The sequence below is a fragment of the Solea senegalensis genome, linkage group LG18, assembly GCF_019176455.1.
Source record: "Solea senegalensis isolate Sse05_10M linkage group LG18, IFAPA_SoseM_1, whole genome shotgun sequence".
In the NCBI taxonomy this organism is placed as follows: Eukaryota; Metazoa; Chordata; class Actinopteri; order Pleuronectiformes; family Soleidae; genus Solea; species Solea senegalensis.
In genome coordinates, this window is record NC_058041.1 from 14292598 (window position 1) to 14316738 (window position 24141).

Consider the following 24141-nt stretch of genomic DNA (forward strand, 5'->3'; position numbering starts at 1 on the left):
GAGCTACTTGTACATGAAGGTGATCTCCTATGACAGTCTTAATGAGTCTTTCATTTGACTGATAATATGCATAATATTCTTTCTTTTTTTTTACCATCTCTATAAACAAATCTGAGGTGGAAACATTCTACAAAGAAGTGCATCATGATGCTGAGATGTGAAGAGGGATAATTTAACAGATGCATTGTACGCATTTTTAGAAATGTATGGACATTTTAAAAACAAGTTGTCGCTGTTCAGTGTCATTACGCTGTACATTCTTTGAATGCCTTTGATAATTGTGGTGTCATTAAGTCTGTAATAACTACGGGAGTGTTTTCATCTTTTCCTCCATTTGCATCAGCAGTAATTGCTTGCAGTTAATGTGTGCTGGCTTTTGTCTTTCGGCATAGCTCGACTTGTGTGTGTGTGTACACACAAGCTCCTGTCTTTCCGCTCATTACAAGATATAATTTAGTGAAAAAATAAAATAGTGGCAGATTTTGGAGATTGTGGATCAGAGCAACAAAACAAATGTCACTTTTTAGCCATTTAATATCCGTTTGTAAACTCTTTTCTATTGCTGTTACAGACTTAGAGTTTGATATTCCTCCAGAGAAATACTGTTTCAACATAACATCTACTTTGCCATCAAAATATAGTTGCACAATAAAGTCGTAGCTGTAACCACATGAGTAACGAACTGTGCCCTCTCACATTTTTATAAATCGCAATACTCTAGATGAAGCTGAGAGGCCTCGGCCCCGGAAGCTAACACACTCTCAAAAACATTACAGACAATATGTTACAACCTAACAGCAGTTCACATTTCGTGTATCATATATACAAAATGCCTAGTTCCGAGGCGACATGATAAAACCACAGACCGTTATAACAATCAAATCAAACTACAAAACTGATCTCTATGAAGTATTGAGCAAGAGAAATGTGAGTATTCTGACACAACGTGATCGGTCAGAGTTTAAATATTTTACAATTTCATTTACATGTGTCGCACAACATGAATCATTTGTCCATATTGACGTAATCATGGGTTCAACACTTCTGTTCAGCTGAAGCAAGTTGAGGGATATTTCAGGTTATTTGAGGGGTTTGCTTGAAATGGCTGCCAGCTGGGGAACAAGTGAGAACACATTGGAGCCACTTAACAAAAGGCTCGGCTTTCCAACTGCAGTTTGTAAATCACTCGTGTTTCCTATAGTGAAAGTCAGCACTTTTATTTCGTGGGCACGAGTTGCTGGTCTACTCCTTGGAAAGTGTGTCATCTAGCTACATGTGATGGAATGGTTTAAAATACCCAAGTCTCAAAATAACACTCTTGAACTCACTGATGGAGGCAGCAGCACTTTACAGAATGACCAATAAAAGACATAAAGCAGTGGACATATACAAATATCATAGACTCAAACAGATACAGATTGAATTAAGTGAGTCATTCAGTGGCTAAAATATTTTTTCCTTGTGCCCTTTCTGGCAGCCATGTTTTTAGCATTTTTAAGCGTCTATTTTACTCAACCACACCTTAAATAACCTGAACTATCGTGACTTAAAGCTCAGTTAGGTCTGTACATCCACTTTATCCATATACGTTGTTCGGCACGTAGGCAGTCCATTCAGTCAAATGTTGTACTGATTACACACTCCAGAGAAGTACACAGATCAGTTTAACTCCAGAAAATAAGTCTTTCAGTGTGAATCAGATTTTCTTCTCTTTTTTTTATTTTTTTAAGTCACCAAATTGCCCCCACGAGGCAGAGAAGGCAAATGAGCCGATCACTCACACAGCTTCAGCAGGTCTATTTTCAACACACACAGAGACGCCTCAGACTTAATCCACTTTTATAATTCCAGTGCTCTTCAACGTCCCATGTTGCTCCTCCACTTTGAATATAGGTGTCACACGCGGGCAAAAGTCTGAATTAAGTTTATGATGTAAGTCACTTCTTGAAATGAGAACACTGATCCAGAAGCCTTGCTTCCTACGGAAGGTTGAAACCTTATTGTGTTAATGCTATTGGCATCAAACCAAAAGCCAGGGTGAAGAGCATACTGGAGAGGTGTAAGTGGAGTTTAGCTGGTGAGCTTCTGGCAACAGCATTTGAGTTACTGGAATCTTCCAGTTGATGATTCTGGGGGGGGGAACATAGAGTGTTAGAATTATTACAAAAGCTGTGATTGTTAAATTAAGTAACAATAAAAAATGTGGAGGAAAAATCCAATAAGAAAACGATAGGACAATTCTGTAAACCATCTGTGATATTAAAGTAAGTGGGGGGAAAAAAATAATTTCTTAAACCAGAGATGGCTAAGTATAAACGGTCTGTTGCAGTGTAGGTTTATCCTAAATTGTAGCCTTTTTGATTCGCTAATTGCTATGTTTAAAACTGCTTTGTTGTTGCTTTGCTCTACTTCTAATCCAAAAAGAAAATGGAGCTATTGCACATAAATACTAAACGATAAGTGCATCTCTGTTAGATTTGTTCCTGAATTATTTGAGTTGCTGTTAAGAAAAACCTTTAAATAGTAGGGTTGTCACAATCTTGATTTGTTAAATTCAGCAAAGCACAGAACATCTCCGCATGCATCATAAGGACGTAGACGTAACTATGAAAACAACTCCGTTAACACAGGCAACTCTTCTCTCAATTGGGGCACAACCTCCTCAAAATTCAACTTGTGCTAAAGCGATAACTTAATAGGCGTGTTTGTAGCATCAGACACGCAACCTGGTGGAAAACCCTGGATTTACGCATTTATTGTTGATAAATTATTGTCAAATTTAAATTTGACAATATGGCCTATAGTGGAGTACATTGCAAACAAATGATGGACATTGTATACTTCATGACACCATGTAGACAATTGAAATGGGATTAAAATATGAAATCAGTTATCATGACATAAAACCAAGAATCCTAGACTAAACTAGACGACTCTCTAAACATGGCAGACCCACCTGTGCTAAAAGAGGAAACTAAATTTTTTTAGAATCAAATCAAATCGTGACCTTAAAATTGAAAATAATTGTGACACCCCTAGTAAATACATGATGTGATATTAAAACCTATAGAATATTATCCCTTTTAAACATAATCCAAGTAAATGTTTCAAATATTCAGCGATAAATTAACATTCCCCGTATGATCACTGTATGGACATTTTTCTGTCATTCTCAAATGACACTATCATTATCACTGTTGTAAAGAATCAAAACTCTTACCTTACACACACCAGTGTCCACTGTTTGATTTGACACCAACTTTTGGGCCTAGAGAGAAGACGATGTGAAAGAATGTCAAATGTCAAATACTTTAATATTGTCCATCATTTAGCCAGTTGCAGTGTAGAAGAAGGGTACAGTGTGTGTGTGTGTGTGTTTCATCTGGAGTGGCGTTTAACGGCATCCATAAAGTTGCATTTCTGCCTTCTTCTGGATTATTTTTCCTGCTGGATTCTTTTTTTTTTTTCTATAAGGCTCCTTTTATAGTCTTTGAGTTATGAAAAGGATAATTAGGATAATAACCTAAACTCCTCCTGTCACAGATGTGAAGAATAAAAGTCAAAGCAATTGAAATCGTCTGGGTCATACTTTTAGTTCCCACTAAGTCCGACACAGGTTAGTCCCCAGTGTTGGGAGGTAATGGAATACATGTACCAGCGTTACATATTTACAATACAAGTTATGAGTAGCTGTATTCTGTTATAGTTACAGTTTAAAAAATAGATGGTATTTAGAATTACAGTTACATTGGGGTTTTTTTTACGTGCAGGGATGTTTATCGCTATGCAACATGTGTCTCTAATGCATTAAAAACTAAAAGGACACAGCAAACTCATTGTCTGTGTGTACGTCAGGTTTCTATGACAACAATGCATTGTGCAGAGTTTCCTTAAACATACAGTAGACAGTAAATTAATGAATGAACACAACGTTCTTATTAAAAATGGGTTCACGATAGTCGTGAACTGGCCTATTCAATACAATGTGGAAGTAATCCAAGTATTCAGAATATGTTACTCAGATTGAGTAATCTAATGGAATACATTACAAAAATCAATTTTAGGGCATGTATTCTGTAGTGGAAATTCCCACATGAAACAGTGTAATCCAGATGTGAACATGTACTGTATGTGATGTGTAGAAGTTGGTTGACGTGTGCAGTCTCAAGGTCGTGACAGTATAAAACTTTCCTCCGACTGCTGCAAACCTTTCTAGCTGCACATACATTTACACACACACAGATGCAGAGATGGACTACAGAAAATGATAAAGTGACTCCACAGTGGTTTGGGAACATAATAAACACTAAAGTGTTGGTTCTTTAGTGGAAAGAATTGCATGAGGCAGGATTGTGGAGAAGAATGATTAATAACTCTATAGGAGGTCTTTTCCTCCTGGAGGATGTTTTTAGAGGCGATAAATCATATTATCACTTTTATAATCCAATATGATAGATTTTCTCGCTGAAAGTATGTGATATCATCTCATTTAAAAATATAGCCTCATAGTATTTATCACAGGAGAATAACAAAGGTCTGAAGTGTTGCTGAGGCCAAAAAGTACTAAAGCAGTACTGAGGTTTCTAAGCACATTTAAACAAATCATGTAAATATTTGATCTTCAAAGTAAAATTACAGCACATTTTAAATAATCCCTGCTATGTGAATGCCCACAAAGTCCAAATCCTGATCCATTAAAGTGATGGAGCAAGATGTTTCACGGTCAGGCAGCAGCTCTAATAGATCTCTTCCTGCTTTTTGGATTCAGACACTTAATGTTAAAAAAACTTGATGGAATTTCAATTTTATTAACATTTGTTGGATTTCATATTATTCTCTCCTTAAAAATATCTTGTGTATTTTGTTTTATTTAAATTTGGGATAAAGAGGCATGACCAAACAAGCATGCATTGAAAGCAATGGAGCTAAAGCACCTTACATTTTGTAATCTGTTTTAGTGTCACTTTTTTAAATAAATAATCTTGCGTACATTTGAAAGTTTTCAGAGCAGGTATAATCATTTTTTTTCCTTCTGTTATTGTCTTTTGATGGCTGTTATAGTGTGTTTTGTTGTGCAGCTGTTGAAGCAATTTTGCATCTGAGACATTTCTCTGCCGGGACAAAGTAAAGATTGATTTGGCGTGCCTATATGAATATTTTTTTATTTTTTTAAGATAAATGCAACGGAGACACTTTGTCAAACTGATCTTCTTTGGCGTTTCTTCTTACATCAGCAAAATGAATGCATTCCTTCTCCACCTACTGCTCTAGTTTTGACTTGCAGTCGCTGATAAAAATGTCCACCCTACTTTTAAAACGTCACCTGTAAGGTGCCACAGATGTGATACGAGTCGTCATCCAGGTGGAGTTTGATCATGTCTGTCAGTGCGTCCAGAGCACTGCTGGTCCGCTCTTTGAACCTGTGCGTGATGCTTGGCTCTGCTGCTGTGGGCTGAATTGGAGGCTGTGGCTGCCAAACTCCAACATCAGTGCCATTGCCAAACGCCTGGATGGCGTTACCTACAGAAGAAATTATAAACATTTAATTCAGAGTGCCTTCAGTGTCCAGAGTAAACCTTTAACACTGTAGCAGGTGTCTTCCATTTCTACCTGCATTTAAACCAAAACATTTATTCATGTGTCCAAATAAAAGCTGATATTTTGGATAATTAAGTATGCTTTTTCAAGCGTATTTTTCCTTATCAGCTATAAATGAGCCAGATTTACAAAAAAATCTGAGCTGTTTTAGTTATATAATCACAAACTCCTTCTTTAAATAAGAATTTCTAAATTTAAGGCATGATCTTCTCTGTCTTCTTCTGAAAAACTGTGCAAAGCTGGAAGGCAAATGCATTCAAGCAGAACGTCTGAACATGGGGACTCACGTAGGCATCTGTTGTTGGTGAAAAACTCTGCAAATTTCTCACAGTCGGGCTTGCTGTTCCCACTGTTGCTGCAGTCGCACCACGGTGACAGGCTAATACCAAGGGATCGCACATAATTGGGTGTCATGACGGTACCTGCAGCACAAAAGAGAAGAAACCCTGCTTGTAACTGTAATCCCATGTTTATTATCAAAGGTTTCTATTACTCTTTTTGCAGTCACCCATTTAAAGAATGGACACAGGGAAAATTCAACACAGGCATCTGCCAGTCAGTGTTACACAATATCCCTTTTTTAAGAGCTGTTATTGTACATTTTTATCCTTTAGTTACACAAATGCTTCAACATGTGAAGCCACAATAGGAAGGGGTTGTTAGACAAATAGTTGACTGAGTTTCATCTCATTTTGGGATCATGGTTCTCTGTCCTGAGCTCTGCCCACAAGCAGTGGATTAAAAGGCCAGGCAATCTCTTCAGTTCTGAACCACTCCACCCATTGACAGGTATTTTATTACATTAATAATCTGATATTCTCTTTGTTTTGTAGGTTGCTTTGCAGTATAGGCATATGTAAACCAATGCTGGAAAAGCAGGATAATTGAGAAAGTAAATGTCATTCCTGTGTCTCGTCCTAATTATCCTTACTTTGACTGTTCTGGTGTAAGGTGTGAACTGGAGCACTATAGTCTAGACTGTGCCTGACAATGACAGCGCTTCTCACTGCAGCAGGATTATAAACACCTCTGTAAACATTTATAGCATGGCCAGTGGTCCTGTCTGTTCCACAACATGCACATTATTCAAAGATGTGCTGCTGAGGCACAATGCAGCTCTGGAGAGCGTGTTCAAGTGTCTTCAGGGCTGCTGTTGTTTTGTTAGTTACGAGACACGTCGTTGTTCCTGAGTACTATAGTAGTACTGCAGAGTCCAATGAGATCTGGCTGTCTTCTCTCCCTGATGTAAATGGAAAAAAAAAAACCTTTTGTAATGTTTCTGTGTGCAGAGCTGGGTCCCACTGATTTAACCAGAGTATAAACTGTGTGTGTGAAGTAGGGTATGAAGGGGTGTGGATTAAACGTCTGCCTGTTGGGTTTGTAATTGGTGACTGTTGCTCTGCATTCACATCTCATCAGGGCAACTCGGTAGGACATCGGTTTTTTTCTCCTTTCTACAAAATGAAACGCACTGTGGAGGAACTTGATCAGAGGTGTACTGCTGCGCACTGCTTGGTGTATGAACTGTGATGGCATGTACTCCCTGCAGATTTGCAATTTACTGACTGTAATCTGACTGCCTGGCCGCCTAGTGGTCTGGTGCCTATAACCTCTGCTGTGGAGAACCCATTAAGATAAAGTTACTTTGCTTGACTCTTAACATCTGTTGGTGAACTGTAAGGTTCGATTACACATGTGCACAGAAGCTGAGCCTCAGCCACCATTTAATATCTAATTAAATGCATAACGTTGTATGGGACATAGGGGCTGTGCAATTAATCGAAGCTTGGGTTTCAATTCAGATTACGGCCCCAAACGATTACAAAACAAAATCATAAAAATAAATACATTATTCCAAAATGGGGGCTTTTATTGAATTGCTTTTAATCATTACTGAAAATAATGTAACAGGGTTTGACTTCCTGTCCTGTCATTGTCATCAGGCAACTTGTTGCTACAGTATATTTAGCGAGTATTCAGATCCCTCTAGCAACTCTTTTTTATAAAAGCAAGTTATTACAGACTTTTGGAGACTCTGATGTGAAAGTACGTATCGTTCTAAAGGTCTTTGGCCACTGGACGGGACAAAAGTGTGAATCATTTGGATGCAAATTATAATGCACCCTCCCATGCGTATCAAGTATGATGCAAAGAAAGTAATACATTATGACCAAAGCGTGTTTCACACATGCAGCTGCATCATCAACAGCACTCACATATTTAAGGTGTTCCACAACATAATTCCTCTCTCCTCTCCTACATCGTCCATTACAGTTACATACACATGGCCAATTACCCAAATGATAACACCATTTAGAGACTTCTAGACTTGGAGTCTCTTGGAGCTGAGGAGTAATTGTTAGAAATAAACATGATTTAAATTTTGACTCAAATAATCGTGATTATGATTCCCCATAATTGAGCAGCCCTAATGTGACATGTGTCGACCAATGTTTGGTCAACCATAGTGGTTATGGGTGATGCTGCTGACTACAAAGTTTTTCAAACAGTATGTTTATTTATGGTGGTGGTGTTGCAGGTTGACTAAGTACCATGTTGAAAAAAATCAAAACAAAATATTCCATCTACTAGCTGGTTGATCTGACATTTGCTGCAGTATGCGTCATGGGTGTTAAAACTTTTACTTCTAAATTTCTTTCTCAGACCTGGAACTCCAACTTTTTTCTTGCCTTTTACATTAAAATCTTTAATGTGCAGACAATTAGTCAAATGTCGACCAAGAAAACTCTTCAACAAATGCTCAATGCACTGAGCATTCCACTGATTAAGCTCTGTGGTTGTCAGTACAGTGGAGTTAAGATGTCATGTTGCCTGGCAACATTCCCAAGCTGCACACAGGAAGTGATTCATTTTGTGGAGATGGACAGAGACAACAGCTACGTTGAGCTAATGAAGTGAGACGGCTGCAAACGTACAAAAAAAATGATGGTAGTCAACTGTCAGCAGGCATACGTTTAATTAAGGTGCCTCTTTGTTTAAAACTTAAATTTCCGTGGATGATGACGCTACTGCTAAAGCAACAAGTATTTGCAATACTAGTTTGTTCAGTGTATTCAGAATATGGCTCGTTGACCAAATCATCTCTGTATTTGTAGTTTCAAGGAACAGATTCATATTCTGTCCACTTTTAGGACTTTTTGGCTTTTTGATTTGATAACCCTTCCACCCTAGAAATAACAACTTATTTTCCTGTTGCTGGCTCATGTAAATAGTTGATAATTGTGCAGAGAAAAAAATCAAAAGAAGTAGCATCAGCACTACCAGTAAAATGATATACGACTCACCGATAAGACCTGAATAAGACAGCAGGCAGTCTGCGTAGTTTTCCCTCAGACAGCCGGAGATGGAACGAGCTTCTGGCTGACAGTTGCTGATAAAGTCTGCCAGCCTCGACCTGCAAACAACATAGACAAATTAGCGGTGCAAATTCCATGATGCTGAAAAATTTCACATCAAGTTTGTAGTAGAAGCGCCGCGATCGGTCACATTAAATGCAAAGCCAAAGACTGAGCACAAAAACAAATCGCTGTTTTCCTTTTCTTATTATCTGCAGATATCTACAGATAATAGGAATGCAGATGGGAGTTTTTAACGTTTTCAGTTAGTACTTGGCATTAGAATCCCAAATCCTCAAATTACTAGAATGTCTAGATCTGAATTACTTCTGAGGTTCTCTCTTGAGTTGATAATGCCTCTAGGAAATTAGAAATGTTTTAGCATTGAGATATAATCAAGATGTTGAAAAGTTACTTTGTTAATCCTTCAAACAGTGTTTAGGATCTCTCTTCTCTTCCTTACCTGCATATGTAGTTGGTCTTGCACGCGTTCTGCAGAGACAGACAGTTTGGTGTGTCTTTGTCCTCGTAGGAGCAGACGGGTACAATCGTTTGTCGTCTCCGTTCTGCACATGCCGTCTGATCCCCCGCTGGACAGGAGCAGAACAGCATCCCATAGCTGTATTTAGTTGGTACCTTTTAATTTTGGAGAAGAAAGAAAGAGGAAAGTGTTGAAATTAGTGACGCTGTTGCCTAATTTTCTGTGGGGAAAAACATTTTAAACTTTCCATGCAACCTGTCAATTCAGCACATGAGACGTTCTGTCAAGAAACTGGAGAGAAAGTCTACTGAATTTGAAACTGCACTTAAAATATAATTATTCCTTCAACATTTGACACTTGGTGCCAGTGTTGTTTTGAGTGCTATTATATGAAATCAAACGGAGAGAAAGCATCAAAAAAGCTCTTAAAAATGAACCGGGTTGATTACCTTGTCAAAGAACTGTCGTAGTGCTTTGTGGCATTTGCGTTTGTTGCAAGCCTCAGAAGCAGACACCCTGCTAGTGCAGGGGTTGATGTAAGCTGAGCGGTATTTCTTACACGTGTCATTCAGGTTACAGGCTTTGGCAGCATTTAGACAGTTGTTCTCCTTTGTGGATGCAGGCTCAACTAAAACAGAGGAGAGACACAACATTAATATGTCTTTGTACAGGGTTTATGGTCATTTCAAGCATTATAATAGAGCATTAGCTGAATGGTATTTGAGATGAAAAAGACAAAGCTGTGATGCATGAAGAAACATTTTCATGTATGGTCATTCCTTAAAGGGATGCTCCACTCATTCAGTTTCAGTACTTCTAAATGTTTAAATTTTTCCATATTTTTTAATCTATTTAGACGTAGACTGACCATAAATAAAAGTCGCCACGTGGATTTAACTAAGCAAATCGGTACTGTACAAGACTGTGGCAGTGCTATGATCTGGGGTTGCTGCAGTTGGTCAGGTCTAGGTTCAGCAACATTATGTGCCCAAAGAATGAAATCAGCTGACTAACTGAATATACTGAATGACCAGATTACGGGCATATTCCAAGATGACAATGCAGGGATTCATCGGTCTCAACTTGTGAAAGAGTGATTCAGGGAGCAAGAGACACCATTTTCACACATGGAAGTCCAGACCTTAACCCCATTGAGAATCTTTGGGATGTGCTGGAGAAGGCTTTGCTCAGTGGTCCGACTCTCCCATCATCAATACAAGATCTTGGTGAAAAATTAACGCAACACTGGACGGAAATAAATCTTGTGACATTGCAGAAGCTTATTGAAACAATGCCACAGCGAATGAGTGCCGTAATCAAAGCTAAAGGCTATTAGAGTGACCCTTTTTTTTTGGTGGTGACTTTGTAGAATAAGCTTTGTCGTTGTAGGCTGGGAATATATCCCCATAAGTATATTTGTACAAGTGTAATATAATTTGATAGCCTTAGATTAAGCTTTATGGGCAATGGTCTTGGCTTAGAGGCCACCATCTTGTTCCACTGTTCATACAGTAGCCTAAAGGGACAAACCAGTCAAGTGTGCATTTACAATTGTGAGGGAGAAGCATACTACACAAACAGAAGGTTTACTTTTTTTTTGCATTATGTATAAGGCCACTATAGTTCGCTGACACACAAAGGCTGAGTGGAGTAGTTCTTTGATTGTTGCAATATTCAGTCTTACCGATAGATGTCACTTCCTCTGTTTTGCCACAGTTGCTTGATCAGACATTTAAATTCAAAATTCTCTGGCCACATGGTGTATTTCAGGTTCTTCATAGTGTAGATTTCTCTCATTTCTCTTGACCTCGTTAGGCCTTTATGGCCTTTATGGTGATCAAGCCCCTCTCTATAAATTCATGTAATATGGAGGAAGTGCACATCTCTTCAAAGTGGACAAAAGCTCCTTGAACTTGGAACAAAAATGACAACGCGGTTTGCTTGACCTCAGTCCTGGTTTCTCAAGAGGGGTTTCTCAAGAGGGACATTTCTGTGGTTTCCATAGGAACCACAGAAATGTCCCTCTTGAAATTAAAATACAGACACCTGCTTCAACGATGCATTTTGCTTGTCTGTGGTTAAATGAACCAAACCACCCGCTTTCACTTTAATATCCCAGTCTGTCTTTCTTTTCCTTCCATCACAGCCAAAGCTCTGCGTGGCTCACCGTAATGACTCTCACATCTCATTTTCTCATTTTTTTGTTGTTAAAGTCCTTCGCGCTCCACTGACTTCTGCACAGAAACACAAACTGTGTCCTCGGCCTCGGCATGGAAGAATGAATTCTGCATTTCTGCCTTTTGAGGGGGAATTGGAAGTTCACTGCCTCTTTCATGCACAGCAGAATCAACCCCGATTAAATCTCAATACATTCTTGAACTCGGGTTAATCACATATTATAAAACTCATTATTTTCATTGTACAAGTGCTAGACATGTGGGGTGTGATCTTGTGGTGGCTGTTTGTAGCACTTGGGTCACAGGTGTGACAGTATTGCCTTGAAATACTTGGTTGTATTAAAACACTCTAACTCTTTAAATATAGTTACTACTCTGAGGCGGTCGGCTAAAGACAGCTTTATTTAATGTGTGTGTCTTCCTGTGGCTAAGCTTAGTCTGAAGTATTGCAGTTGTAGTTCACTGTATGACGCCATTAAGACACATCACCCTATGGCAGGAATAAACCTTTTCAAGAGTGCTTTTGCATTTAATAAGCAAATACTGAGGTCACATTCTCTTCATTTTGGTAACCATGGTTTATGCTTTAAAGATCAAGTTATTAATGGAAAAATCGACTCCCCTACATGAACAGTATGAACTGTGACACATTATACTTGTGATTTTGAATTCTGAGAACTCCATGCTCATACATAAGTGCCAGTGAGCTGGATGAAAAGAGTGCCACTGTCACTCCACACAACTCAAATGCATTCTCTGTTGCATTTAGTAAGAAGTGTGTTTAGTAAGAAATGCATTTTATCAAGTAAGTTATTTCCATGTCTCTATGTGGTGATGCAATTTGGCTTCAATTAGGTGACGATAACATTTAGTCAGTCACGACTCATGAATATGGTTAGGTTTAGGCACGAAAAGCATCTGTTAGATCATGGAAAACATGAGTTTTTCCGCCTCAGAATGTTCTCAACACCGTAACAATCTGCTGCTTGGCAGACATCTCTTTATCAAAAACACCTGGGTTATGTTTGTGTTGCACCACGACAATTGGCAACAAATCTTCCCACTTTATTGGTGGTGGCTATTTTAGATGCTGGCACAAACCCCTCCTCCTCCCAGAAAGAAAGAGAAGGCGAATAGAGAAGGCGATATCCTAACTAAAACCATGAATGAGAATGTGATTTACGTATGTGGAGGAGGTGTTTTGCTTTTGAATGACGGGGTGCTGTTCAATTAGATTACTCTCCATGTGACAGTTTACAAGCACAAGTGGGGAATCAATTTCCGGTTTCATCTTGTAGCTGGTTGTTAGCATGTTGAGTGCCATTCCAAGGCTTCCTACCATCCATTAACTTTTTTTTGAGCTTATGGTGAATAAAATCAGTCTCCATCCTGTTTTTTTAGTAGTAACTGTGGCACAACTGCAGAGCTTCCAGGCCAGGCTGGAGTCCGACTGAAGGTTTTATTATGGAAATCATTACAAAAACCCATTTAGTAAATCTCTAAATGACGCCGTCTTCCTGTGAAATTTGTTATTTTATTTAGTTTACAGAGAAAAGCCACAACATACAAAAAGGTGAGTTGTGGGTAACCCCATGCACCCTAGCATTATAGGCCCACTGGCTGAAAGAAAACAAATCTTATTTGGTCTTCTTAGGTTGCACCCCCTAAGCAAGGCCACCATGATGCCATTGATGCAGACCAAATAACAAGACACTCCAGTCAACACAGGAATCTGGCCTTTTGGCCTCTAACAGGTTGCTACAATAGAGTTTTTGAAGGATGTGAAGGCAGGTAGGGTTTAAGAGGAATCTCATAGATAAGGTCAATTATGGTGCCCTTAAGGGGAAGGGGGCGAGCTTTCACTGGAGAGAAACACAAATGTCGAGCAGTTTAAAACGTTGACTTACAAATGAATTAAATGACTAAATGATGAAGTAACTACGTCACAAAAGCAAAGGAAACTGCAAAAGTGTGCCTTGAAGTTGAATGTTTGTGAAACTTTGCATATAACATATTAACTCTTAGCCCTGTTATTTCCTGTGAGGAACATGTTGAGATCAGATTCTGTAATTCCCTTACTTCTCTGGGATATGTTTATGGATGTGGCAGGCTCAGGCAAATATATCATCTGTCTGCACAGGATATGAAATAAATAAGACCAATAAAACTCCCCAGACTGGTGTCACCATTTACTCTGGGGCAATGAGGTCGGACACAATTGCTTATAGCAGAAACTGTAGGGTTTATTTTCAATATATTTCTGAATAGAAATGTTCTGCATACCTGTTTTTAAAAGTAGGAATAGTTTGTATTTTGCATTGTTGGAATGAAAGTAAAGAAATCTTGAATTTTGAATCTTAAACTTATTCCAAACTTGCATGTTCTCTAAATTGAATTTAAGCCACTGACTTTATGTAGATGATGCTTAACTCAGTGATCCTAGAAAGAAGTTTCTCAGGTCTAGTCACCCAAAGTGTGTGTTTATTTGGCTGCACCCAGTACCACAAACCATTTATATAAAAATATCTACATAATGGCTCAACGTGAAACTCATTTGCTATGTATCACTGCTTTTATAGTTCTTCTATGACCTCATATAGCCAACCTGCTTAATAGAAAGAAAACAGTGGTGGTCAGTACCCTCTCCTTCATGGCACCCTGTGGTCTATTAGGCGCCCTGCCAGCATCACGACATCCGATGTTCTCCGTATTTATGACCAGACCAAGACCCATTTATTAAATGCACCAGGGTAATTAGCAAAATCTCACTTAGCGTCGACTGCTCCAGCTATTCCTCTCTTCCATTTAATCCTTTGATAGTCATTCATCATTCAAGTAGCCAAGCACTGCTGCTCACCGTATTCAGCGTGGCTCTGTGCGAGGACGCTGATATAGGACTGTGTGGACTATAAACCCCCAGGTCATGTTATCTGAGAAGCTCAAATGTTTTAATCTCCAAACTTGACGCATTCATCCACACAATGACAAGCAAACAACCCGCACGGCAGGCCAAAGTACTCTTTGAAGTTTCATATTTGAGGGTACCTAATGCGCTGTGATGACATCTTGTATCTGACTCACTGGTTATGAAGACGATGCACAGTAATATTACTGGACAAATGGTGCTACTGTGACTGCAGACATGGGAGAGTGATTATGAAACGTGCATAGTGCCATGATTGCAATTATTGGTGCAGTGCAGTAGTGGACCTGTATGCTGATGCTGCTGTTGGCAGGTGTGAGAAAAGCCTGAGTTTCTGCATATTGCAAATGTGTATGTCATTGCAATGCATGCTGGGTGACTTGCATGTCGATGAGTGTCTCAGTTCAGCACTAATGCATGCAGTTTTGACTGATATCGTGTTTGTGTATGTGGGTGCCGGGTGTTCAGGTCATATGAAATAATTTGATTCCTGACCACAGATATGTTTTCCTGTGTCACCTGCAGCCTACAGTGTTTCATTTTCTTATCTCAGAGCTGTGATTAGCCATTGGCCGCGTCATCACTCATGGTTACGTATCCTCTTGGCTCCCTGCACACAACTTGTCATGGCTAAGCCATAGGGTACACTCATCTTTGTGAGGAATTGACACTATCTAAACCACTTTACTGATCCTTCATCCTCCAAAAATATTTATGTGAGTGTGTGTGTGAATGACTGATTATTGTTTCCTGGGGGTTTTTCTAAAGACATACTGATATGCCGGATTCATGTTAACAAATTTTGTATTCACATGATGGATGATTCAAATAAAAACACTGTATAGGGCTGCAGGTAAACTCTAGGGCTATAACAGCTTAGTACTATTCATTATTGATATATCTTTTTTTGTTGTTTTTTTTAGATTGACTAATTGTTTGGTCTATAAATAGTGAAAAATGTTTCCCAGGCAATGTCCTCAAATGTCTTTTTTTTCCCACAAACCAAATACTTCAGTTTATTGTACTTTACTCGAATCGTTGATTCAATGAACCAACATTCGTGAAGCTGAAGTTACAGAACTTATAGTTCTTTTATGGATGAGCCGATCCCATACTTGGTATCAGACAAAGCAAGTCATGACATTTAATCCGTTCAAGTCTGGGGCATGATGTATCATATTTATCAGCAAAGTAACTTCTTTCTATTGTTTTTGTTGCCCTGTGACCCATGAAAGAAATGTTGCTCTTGTCTCCTACACTAGCTCACTGCACATACAGTAATACTGTAATGTGCCATGTTGGAGGTGTCATGTTGCATTTTACACAGCACATTCTTATTATATTGTGTCCAACCCATGTCGTTTATCCCATGGACTTTTATAAAACAAATCTATTATGCTTTCTACTACAAAAAAGGCAAAGTGCTGAGTAAAATGCTTGCCAGTGAATAAGAAAATTGTTTTATTTCAATTTGTGGCACTACATCCCTGTTTTAAAAATATTAAATTATGGAGTATATAAGTGAATTTTAAACTGCTAATTCACAACATTTGGGCTCCTGCTGGTTTGAAGTTCAAATACATAAATTCATGAGGTTACAGTGGGGGAAAAAAACAAGAGCTGCTTATGAAAGGAAATGTTTCCCGATGATTCTCTGATTGACTGAGAGTGGTCTCGCGTGGAGACTTCAAACATCTCTTTCACTGATGGCATCTCTGATGTTCAGCTGGGGACATTTGCTCACATGTGCATTTCACACAGGCAGGCCTTGCCGGAGGACAAAGACGACCAAGTTTTAGTCTGTTGCTTCAGGCAGCCATAGACCCACTGAATTATTCTTGAGATCTTTTCAATTGAAAATCATCATGCCAAACTTCCCATCTCTTGTTCGCAGACATAGTCTTCTGTTAGACTACAGATTAGCTCGGAGGATAGACTGGGAGGAGAGAGAGAGAGAGGGGGAGAGTGGGGCTGGGCTCAGTCGATGGACTTCCACTGTGAGCAGCTGCTTACGTGTAAATTGAGTAACTGGCTCTAGGGGCTTTTGAAAACATGAAAGAAAACATTTATGGAGGTGAGAAAATTGACTCCAATATGCAGAAGTTATAAGATGGAAACATGAGGGACAGGAGTTAACTGATTTAGCAGAATATATTGTAGCTAAGAAGCAGGTCTGCCCATTGCAAACTTTAAAACAATTATATGCACACATACTGTATCAAACTGATTTCAACTATTTTTCAAGGGTGAACAATAAACGTACAGCAAGGCAACATGAATTATTTACTGCTCAAAAAAATCCTTCTGGAATCTAATCAGCACTCATACCAGTAGTGCTACAGATAAGAAGTACTGGTACATGTTGTCTCTTAAAGTAGCTTATTTGTTATAAGTTAGGAATGTGATGTACAAGCAGATATACTCTGCAACAATCCGTGTTATCTCAACTTTGGCAAGCAAAGAATATAAGCAAGAAGTTGCTGATACATTTCTAATAATCCCAAGTTGTCCACAGAGCAGTGTAATTTATTAATGACTTGTTTCATTTGTTGATGCCCTTTGGTACTGCAGTAAATGTTTTTTAAAATGCATAAACATGGGGTGTGGTACAGATAGTACTGTTTTTTTTTACATCCTTTTTACCAGTTTGCACACTATTTTATCTTTAAAAGGAACATGTTAATTTATACAATGAATACATTATAATATGTGCAATATACAATACTTTCTTTTACCAGTATTGTAAGGGGTTCACAAATGCAGGAATATATTTTTAGTGTCTTAATTGGAGTGTTTTATCTGAAGAGCAGCACTGCTATGCTGAGAAATCTCTCTGCAACGCTGCGATATTTTATGATTTGTCCCACATCTTGATTAGATAATGGCAGTGTCCCTGGTTGGATATTGGACATTTTCAATGAATTTAGAAATCCTGATTACAAGTGATTTTGTTAGAGGAATGAATTAAAGGATGTGTTGTAGCTGCAGCAAAAGAATGAGGAAAGCATTGGTCTGGTTCTTACTGCTTTGAATTTCTTTTTAATTTAATTTAATATTTATTTGTGTGTCCTACACAAAACGTTCCCAAACCTTCATGGGTTTGCAAGACATCACAAAAAGTATCCACTATTTAATGTCATCACAAAAGCTACAAAATAGTTTACATCTTGTTTTTAAACAACATATTCTTTGCAAATAAAATCCACAGATGTTCTGCTGCAGAGAAGCATCAATGGATTCTCATTTTACCCCCAATTATATAAGTCAGTGAGCCATTCAAAATGATTTTGAAGCCATTTATTTTAAGGTAAAAACAATGTTGCTTTAATAACAATAGTACTTAAAACAAAGAATATTGGGAATCCAATTAACCATGCCGTGTAACTGACATTCATGCGTCCCTTAGGACAAATTCCAATCACATTGGTAATTTCCCTCCACTGAACCTTCCACTCAACTTAAGCAATTTTTTTTTTTTATCAGTTATCCAATACTGGTTTAATTAAGATTGTGAACGTGGTACAATATTGAACTGGATTTATCAGCCTGTTCAACTTTGTCAATGTAAACATCTTAGCTTGTTAGCATTTTGGGTTTACTGTAGGTACAGTGTTCCAGAGCTGCTAAAAAATGAAATCTGATTTCTATATTCTATTTAAAAGGGGAATTATGGTATTTTTTGAACTGGGCCATATGTTTTGTGTATATGAATAGTACTTAGTACTTCATAATTGGTCCAGTAGATCCAGTAGTGTACTCGGTTTCAAACAAATTGGGACGGCCATCGAATTCAGACTTTTCGGGACACTACTGCTTCGGTAAAAAACACTTTCTATGGATTTAACTCAGAATGGCACGTTTGCTCCGCAAGATCCCACTGCAGTCATTGATGTGTGTCGTTGGTACCCCCCTGGGCCGATCCGGTGGACCAATCATCAAACTTTTTGTAAGTACTATTCACGTACACACCCACATTTATAAACCAAGGGCCTAGGTCGAAAAATACAGAAATTCCCCTTTAAAGTAACTTATTTTAAAAACATTTTAGGAAAGAAAAATTTTGTCTTACCATTCACACTCACACCTACTGTCAATTTGGAGCGTCTAATTAACCTTATTCCCAATTTTGCATATTTTTGGACCATGGGAGGAAGCCCGAGTATTTGTAGACAACACACACACCCTGTTGGCTAGAATTGATTCCAGCGCCCCACGAGCCTCATGTGGAGGATAAAAACATGTGTTTTTCCCCAGACAATCAGAAGAGTGAGAGTCATGTCTTACAGTAGCAACTGCCCCTTAGGATACAGTATACATCCTGCAATAGTGGTTCACATGTGCATTATTTTTCACTGTGGGCTGCCTGAGGCCTGGCTTAGTTGGAGATAGGAATGAGGTCATTTATGCCAGAGAGAGTCCTTATAACATTCAGCTCCTGACACACTGCTGTGATAGAAGAGCATTAGAAGCTGATGAAATGAATCTTAATACAGATTCCATATGATTTCTTGCATCTAAGCAAATTATATTGTAGTTAAAAAATGACCTGACTGTTTACACAAACTTCTTGTTGGCTGACATTTGTGTTTTATCTGAAAACCTGAGTTTCAGGAATTCCGTGTGGTCTCAAAAATTGTTATTGCACTATCCCTGTACAGAGGACAAATCCACATTCCAATGAAGTTTTCCATACTCTGTTTGAACTACTGTCAACCATTATGTCATTGCACGTGGAGTAGAGTCACTGTGGTACGCCAAGTGGATGCAATCAGAGAGAGAGACCGGGGGGATAGGGGAGCGAGAGGGGGAGGGGTAGAATCAAATAACCCATCCTTTCTGGGGTTGTTTTTTTTTTGACACTGAAATTGTAGCTGGCCAGTGCAGACGTCCTCCAGCCAGAAAGCTCAACACACACACACACACACAGGTTTGGCAGCTATCCTTGAAAGGACACTGCTTTGACTTCCATTAATTTGAACAGCCTTAATAAAGCCTTATCCCTTCCCTTAACCATAACCATTGAATGCCTAAACCTAACCTTAACCTAACCACAATTCAAATCTTAGCCCTAAACTTAACCAGTTTGTTAGGTATTGGACTACCATTAGGACTATAGGACCTGACAAGGTCAGTGTTGATGAAGAAAAGGTAACTGAGTACACACATGCACACACACACACACACACGCATACATACTCATACACATACACACATGCAGACCTCTTAACGCTTTGAGAGCTGAAAGTGAAATGTACTAAATGACTCTGCTTTGTGTTTGGTGGGTCACAGTATCAGATAAAAGCTTTTGTGATAGATAATGGCTGTTGAAAGCTGCAGCCTGAAACCAGACTGCAACAGAAAAGAGCGGTTGTCAAGCAGTGACAGATTTGAACGGTGTATATTTGACTGGACTTAAAGGAACACGGAGGGCAGCACATACTGTGACTTGACTGCACAATGGCCAAACTCAAATCTGAGGAATGTTGGCAATGGAAAAACGGCGTCTTACCGGCTATGATGGGTGCCAGGCGGAAGATGTCTGAGAGCCGGCTGTTGACTGGTTCATAAGGAGAGTATTCCAGCAAATCATTACCTGCATGGGGGAGACAAAGATTGCTAATGATGTGCTTAGTCTGCAGATCTGTGAGGAACAAGTGGATGTTATGTGGTCCTCCTTAACATAATGAAATCACTTATACTAATTGAGTAGCCGAGAAATCCATTTTAATTACAGTTGATAATATATGACCTCGTATTTTGTTAATGTTATAAGACGGACACATTAAAAGAAGGTTGCACGAGGTACTTTTTTAGATAAGGTGAGGTTGCAATCAATCATTCAATTACTCACCAATGGCTTTGAGTGGTTTGTTAATGAAATAAAACATTCTGCCATTTCAGCTTATTAAAGGTGACCATTTTCTAGTTCCTTTGCTTTTCCACAACATCAAACTTGAATGTGTGGTGTTGTCAGCCCTATACTTAATAAGTAATGGATTCACAATAATCTTAAGTGTAAGAGCTTGCGTAATGGTGGCTTTTCAACCTGTCTGTACTTTTTTCTACTTTTTTCTTTTTTTTTAAATATGAAAACGTCTTTTCTCTGAATGATTGCGTACCCTGTAAACTCTGAAATATGCTCCAGAAGATCCGGAGACAGTTCTTCTCCTTCTTCATGCCTCTCCTGCACCTGCAGTTGTACAGCGGGCTCTGCTTCACGGCATCTATAGCGCTGCGACACTCGCCCTGCGCCTCCGGTCCCGTGACCGCACTGAAGTTGCTCTCCCTGCCCGCCACGCACTGCCTCATGGTCCGGTACTTGGTGCTGCAGGAGTACTCCTTCAGACACTGCTCACTGGCCTTCACGCAGTCCAGGCGCACGGGCCGGGACGCTGCGCTGCCCTTCAAGGTGACCACTGAGTCTGGGGGTTACAAGAAGGCAGTTAGAAGACTTTCAACCGCCACTTTAATTCGCGCGCACACAATAAACTTCCTGTCATTCAGTTATTTCTTAATTTGTTTCTTTGCAAAGATGCAGGGAACTTTCCAAACCCCTAATATTTCCAATCACAATCAATATTTTTGCCCCCACATATTTACTCACTGCTGCACGTATTAAAGAGGAATGCAGTTGTATATACATTTATAAAATCTTACTGATTGAGGTGAACTGGTAACTTACCCAGGAAGGACAGTGCAATGACAAAAGTTAAAATCATCGCGCTATAATATAGTAAATGTGGCTTCCCGCGGATGAAATGAAGCTATTTAGGAGACTTATTTGTCACAGAGAGCCGCTTTTCTTGCACACGATGTAACCTGTAGTGATAATGCATCCTGTAGATCCAAAAGAACCAAAACTCCAACTCCACAGCAGAGTCCAGCTGCAGAGACCACAGCGCGCAAAACCACAGCCGGAGTTTGGATGAGAGCTGAAGCCGCGCGCTGATGGAGCATTGCCTCACTTCACCCTGCTCCCATCCAACCCCCTTTGTGTTCGTTCAAACTTTACACGTTACAAAAAAAACAAAAAACAAAACCCAAATCACTTCAACTTAACGGTGGAAATGATTCAGCTGTCACTGTCCGTCGCAGTCTCTGCGCGGATTGCACGCGCCTTTCACGTATACATCCACTGGAGCGGCAACAATCCACTGCGTTCAGCAGGCGAGGAGCCAAAAACCCACAGCAGCACCGTTTGATCCGCTCTGTTCTCCACCACTGTGGAACAACCCGGGCTTGGGATGTGACTCGCGAGGGCGTGACGTCACGCGACCACGCAAACAACAGCCCCAATATAAGCCAATTAACCAGCCTCAATTTACAGCAAACTGTTTAGACGGTGCAAACAAATTGATCGCCATCGGGGAGCACGGTACATCTAGAACAGCGTTTCAACTCAAGATAGAGTTAAGTGATTTAACTATGTGCAAGATGAACATCTGGCCTCATTTGATAATAATACAACCTGCAGGCCTGCACGTGTGCGAGGGATTTGAAGTATGTGGCTGCAAATTTACATTTGAATATAATAATAAATATTATATATAGAACAGCTGAACTGGAGTAGTTTTATAACACTTTTGGTGGAATGTTTAAAAGTTTCATATTCCTGAGATTTCATAGCAGAATTGGAAAAAATAAATAATCATGATCAAAAATTGCAGTTACTATATAAAGTGTTGACTGAGCCTTTTCTATTAAAGCTTGTTTTTCTGCATTGGAAAGAACACTGTAACATGATTTGATTTTACTTACTATACATCCTGTCATGGTAACACATTTTGCTCCAATTCAGGAATAGCACATGACGGAATGTAATAAATGTATAATAGGAGGTCATATTATATTTGGAGGTTGACTGATAAATCAGTGGAGTTAATTAACTCGTGCCTGTAGGGGGTGTGGCTTGCATAGCCCTGCAGTAAGCAGTGCACTATATGCCTGTGATTGAGCAATAGCATTGATATTCAACTGTATGTCAAAATGGATTGTTTTAGCCAAGATTATGCTACAATATATTATTTACCAACTATATTTAAGCTCCCAACCTCCAGTTTTGAAAATGCCCAGTTTATTCCCATAAATTCCAATGGAAAGTTCAGAACAAAGGACAATGTCTTGATTTATTATTGTAAATATAAGAATTTTAAACTCACAGTAACTCCACGGCCCAAAACACACTGCTGCCCACACTTTGGGAAGCAATGATCTACTGTCTTATAAGCTTTTGCAATGTCACAGCATTTATTTTAATCCACAGTTGTATTATATTTTGCCGAGATATTGTATTTATGATGGGAGAAGCTGCTGTGTCTTCACCTACACATCCCAAACATTCTTAGTGGTTTTGAGGGCTGGACTCTGGGGGCCAATCCATGTGTGAAAATGATGGGGGGTGGAGTGGCTCAGTGGTTAAGACCCTACCTTGTGTACCAAAGATGGTCGCAAGTTCGATTCCACCCCTGGCTAATTGTACTTGATTCCATTGTAAGTCGCTTTGGATAAAAGCGTCTGCTAAATGACATGTAATGTAATGTAAAATGGCTCATGCTTACTGAACCATTAGAATATGCCTGGAAAACCTGGTCATTCAGAATATTTAGGACCCCATTTTCAGGCACAAAATGTTGCTGCATCTACTACAAACTGAAGCAACCTCTGATACTAACACTGCCCCTACAGGCTTGTACAGTAAGCGCTAAGACAAATATAAGAGTATGCTACATTTTTTGGCTTGGCAATGTGTAATTCCATGGTTCTCAACCTGTGGTACATGTGCCACCAGTGATATGTGAGCTTCCTCTGATGCTACTTAGAGAAAAAAAATCTAAAATACTGTTCTACTGGTTCTTCCAGGGTATGTTTGGTAGAAAATGAAACAAATAACAGATAAACTAATATTAGCATCACCTTATCTCTCACTCCGTCTTAATCTAATTTCACTACCAGTGTGTTTAAGTACAGTATATGTGATTCCTGACATATACTTGTATACTGTATTTTAATGTTGCCGATAATGGTTACCTCAAGAGCTCAGTATTTTCCCAGGTGGTTCTTGGTGAAAAAAATAGCAATATCATATCTTTAATTGTTTTTTTTTTTGTTTTTGTTTTTTTCACTGCATCTGTTAAGAGGCATGAAACACATACTACTGATTAGCCTGTTCATAGGGAGAGTCTGACAGAGGGTTTGCCAGCAAATACAATTGATTGGAGTATGACTAGTATCATAATAAAATCTCTTCCCATGAGATACATATGTCACATTTGCAACGCTATGTAAAAGTTGGCCATTAAAAGGGCATTGATTAGTCTATTTGTAAGTAAGTAAAATTTATTTATATAGCAGATAAAAATCACAAAGTGCTGTATAATCATAAATAAAATCCTACCACAAGGAAAAATGAGAGCACATACTACACATAGTTGTAATACACAAATTAAAATCAACCCTTTGTGTAAAAACCGATGCAAAGATGAAAACATTGGTCCCTACTATATCCTAGGACATTCTTTCGTGTGCAGTTTGTATTTCCATTGTTGACTGCATGGTAATTTGTCACCTCTAATGAAGTGTTCGGAGATTATTGGATGGCCCTTGTAA

The 24141-nt window shown here is 39.0% G+C and overlaps 1 protein-coding gene across 1 annotated transcript; it reads right to left on the reverse strand.

The window, feature by feature from the left end:
* Positions 1–329: 329 nt before the first annotated feature.
* Positions 330–21741, reverse strand: gfra1b (gdnf family receptor alpha 1b). Its single transcript, XM_044013476.1, has 10 exons — positions 21218–21741; positions 20655–20957; positions 20045–20128; positions 9885–10063; positions 9418–9590; positions 8904–9013; positions 5886–6020; positions 5324–5520; positions 3221–3268; positions 330–2129 (listed from the first exon to the last, which is right to left on the reverse strand). Exons 1-10 carry the CDS (start codon positions 21252–21254, stop codon positions 1998–2000), a joined length of 1398 nt encoding a protein of 465 aa, XP_043869411.1. The 5' UTR covers positions 21255–21741; the 3' UTR covers positions 330–1997.
* Positions 21742–24141: the final 2400 nt, after the last annotated feature.

What these genes read in the sequence shown, in the direction of transcription:
- gfra1b (XM_044013476.1), bottom strand. Translation starts at nt 21,254, where the DNA reads ATGATTTTAACTTTTGTCATTGCACTGTCCTTCCTGG. An exon ending in CCTGGCACCCATCATAGCCG is followed by an intron (nt 10,064 to 20,044) that starts GTAAGACGCCGT and finishes CCTCTGTTTTAG; the next exon opens with TTGAGCCTGCATCCACAAAG. An exon ending in AAGACCAACTACATATGCAG is followed by an intron (nt 9,014 to 9,417) that starts GTAAGGAAGAGA and finishes TGTTGTTTGCAG; the next exon opens with GTCGAGGCTGGCAGACTTTA.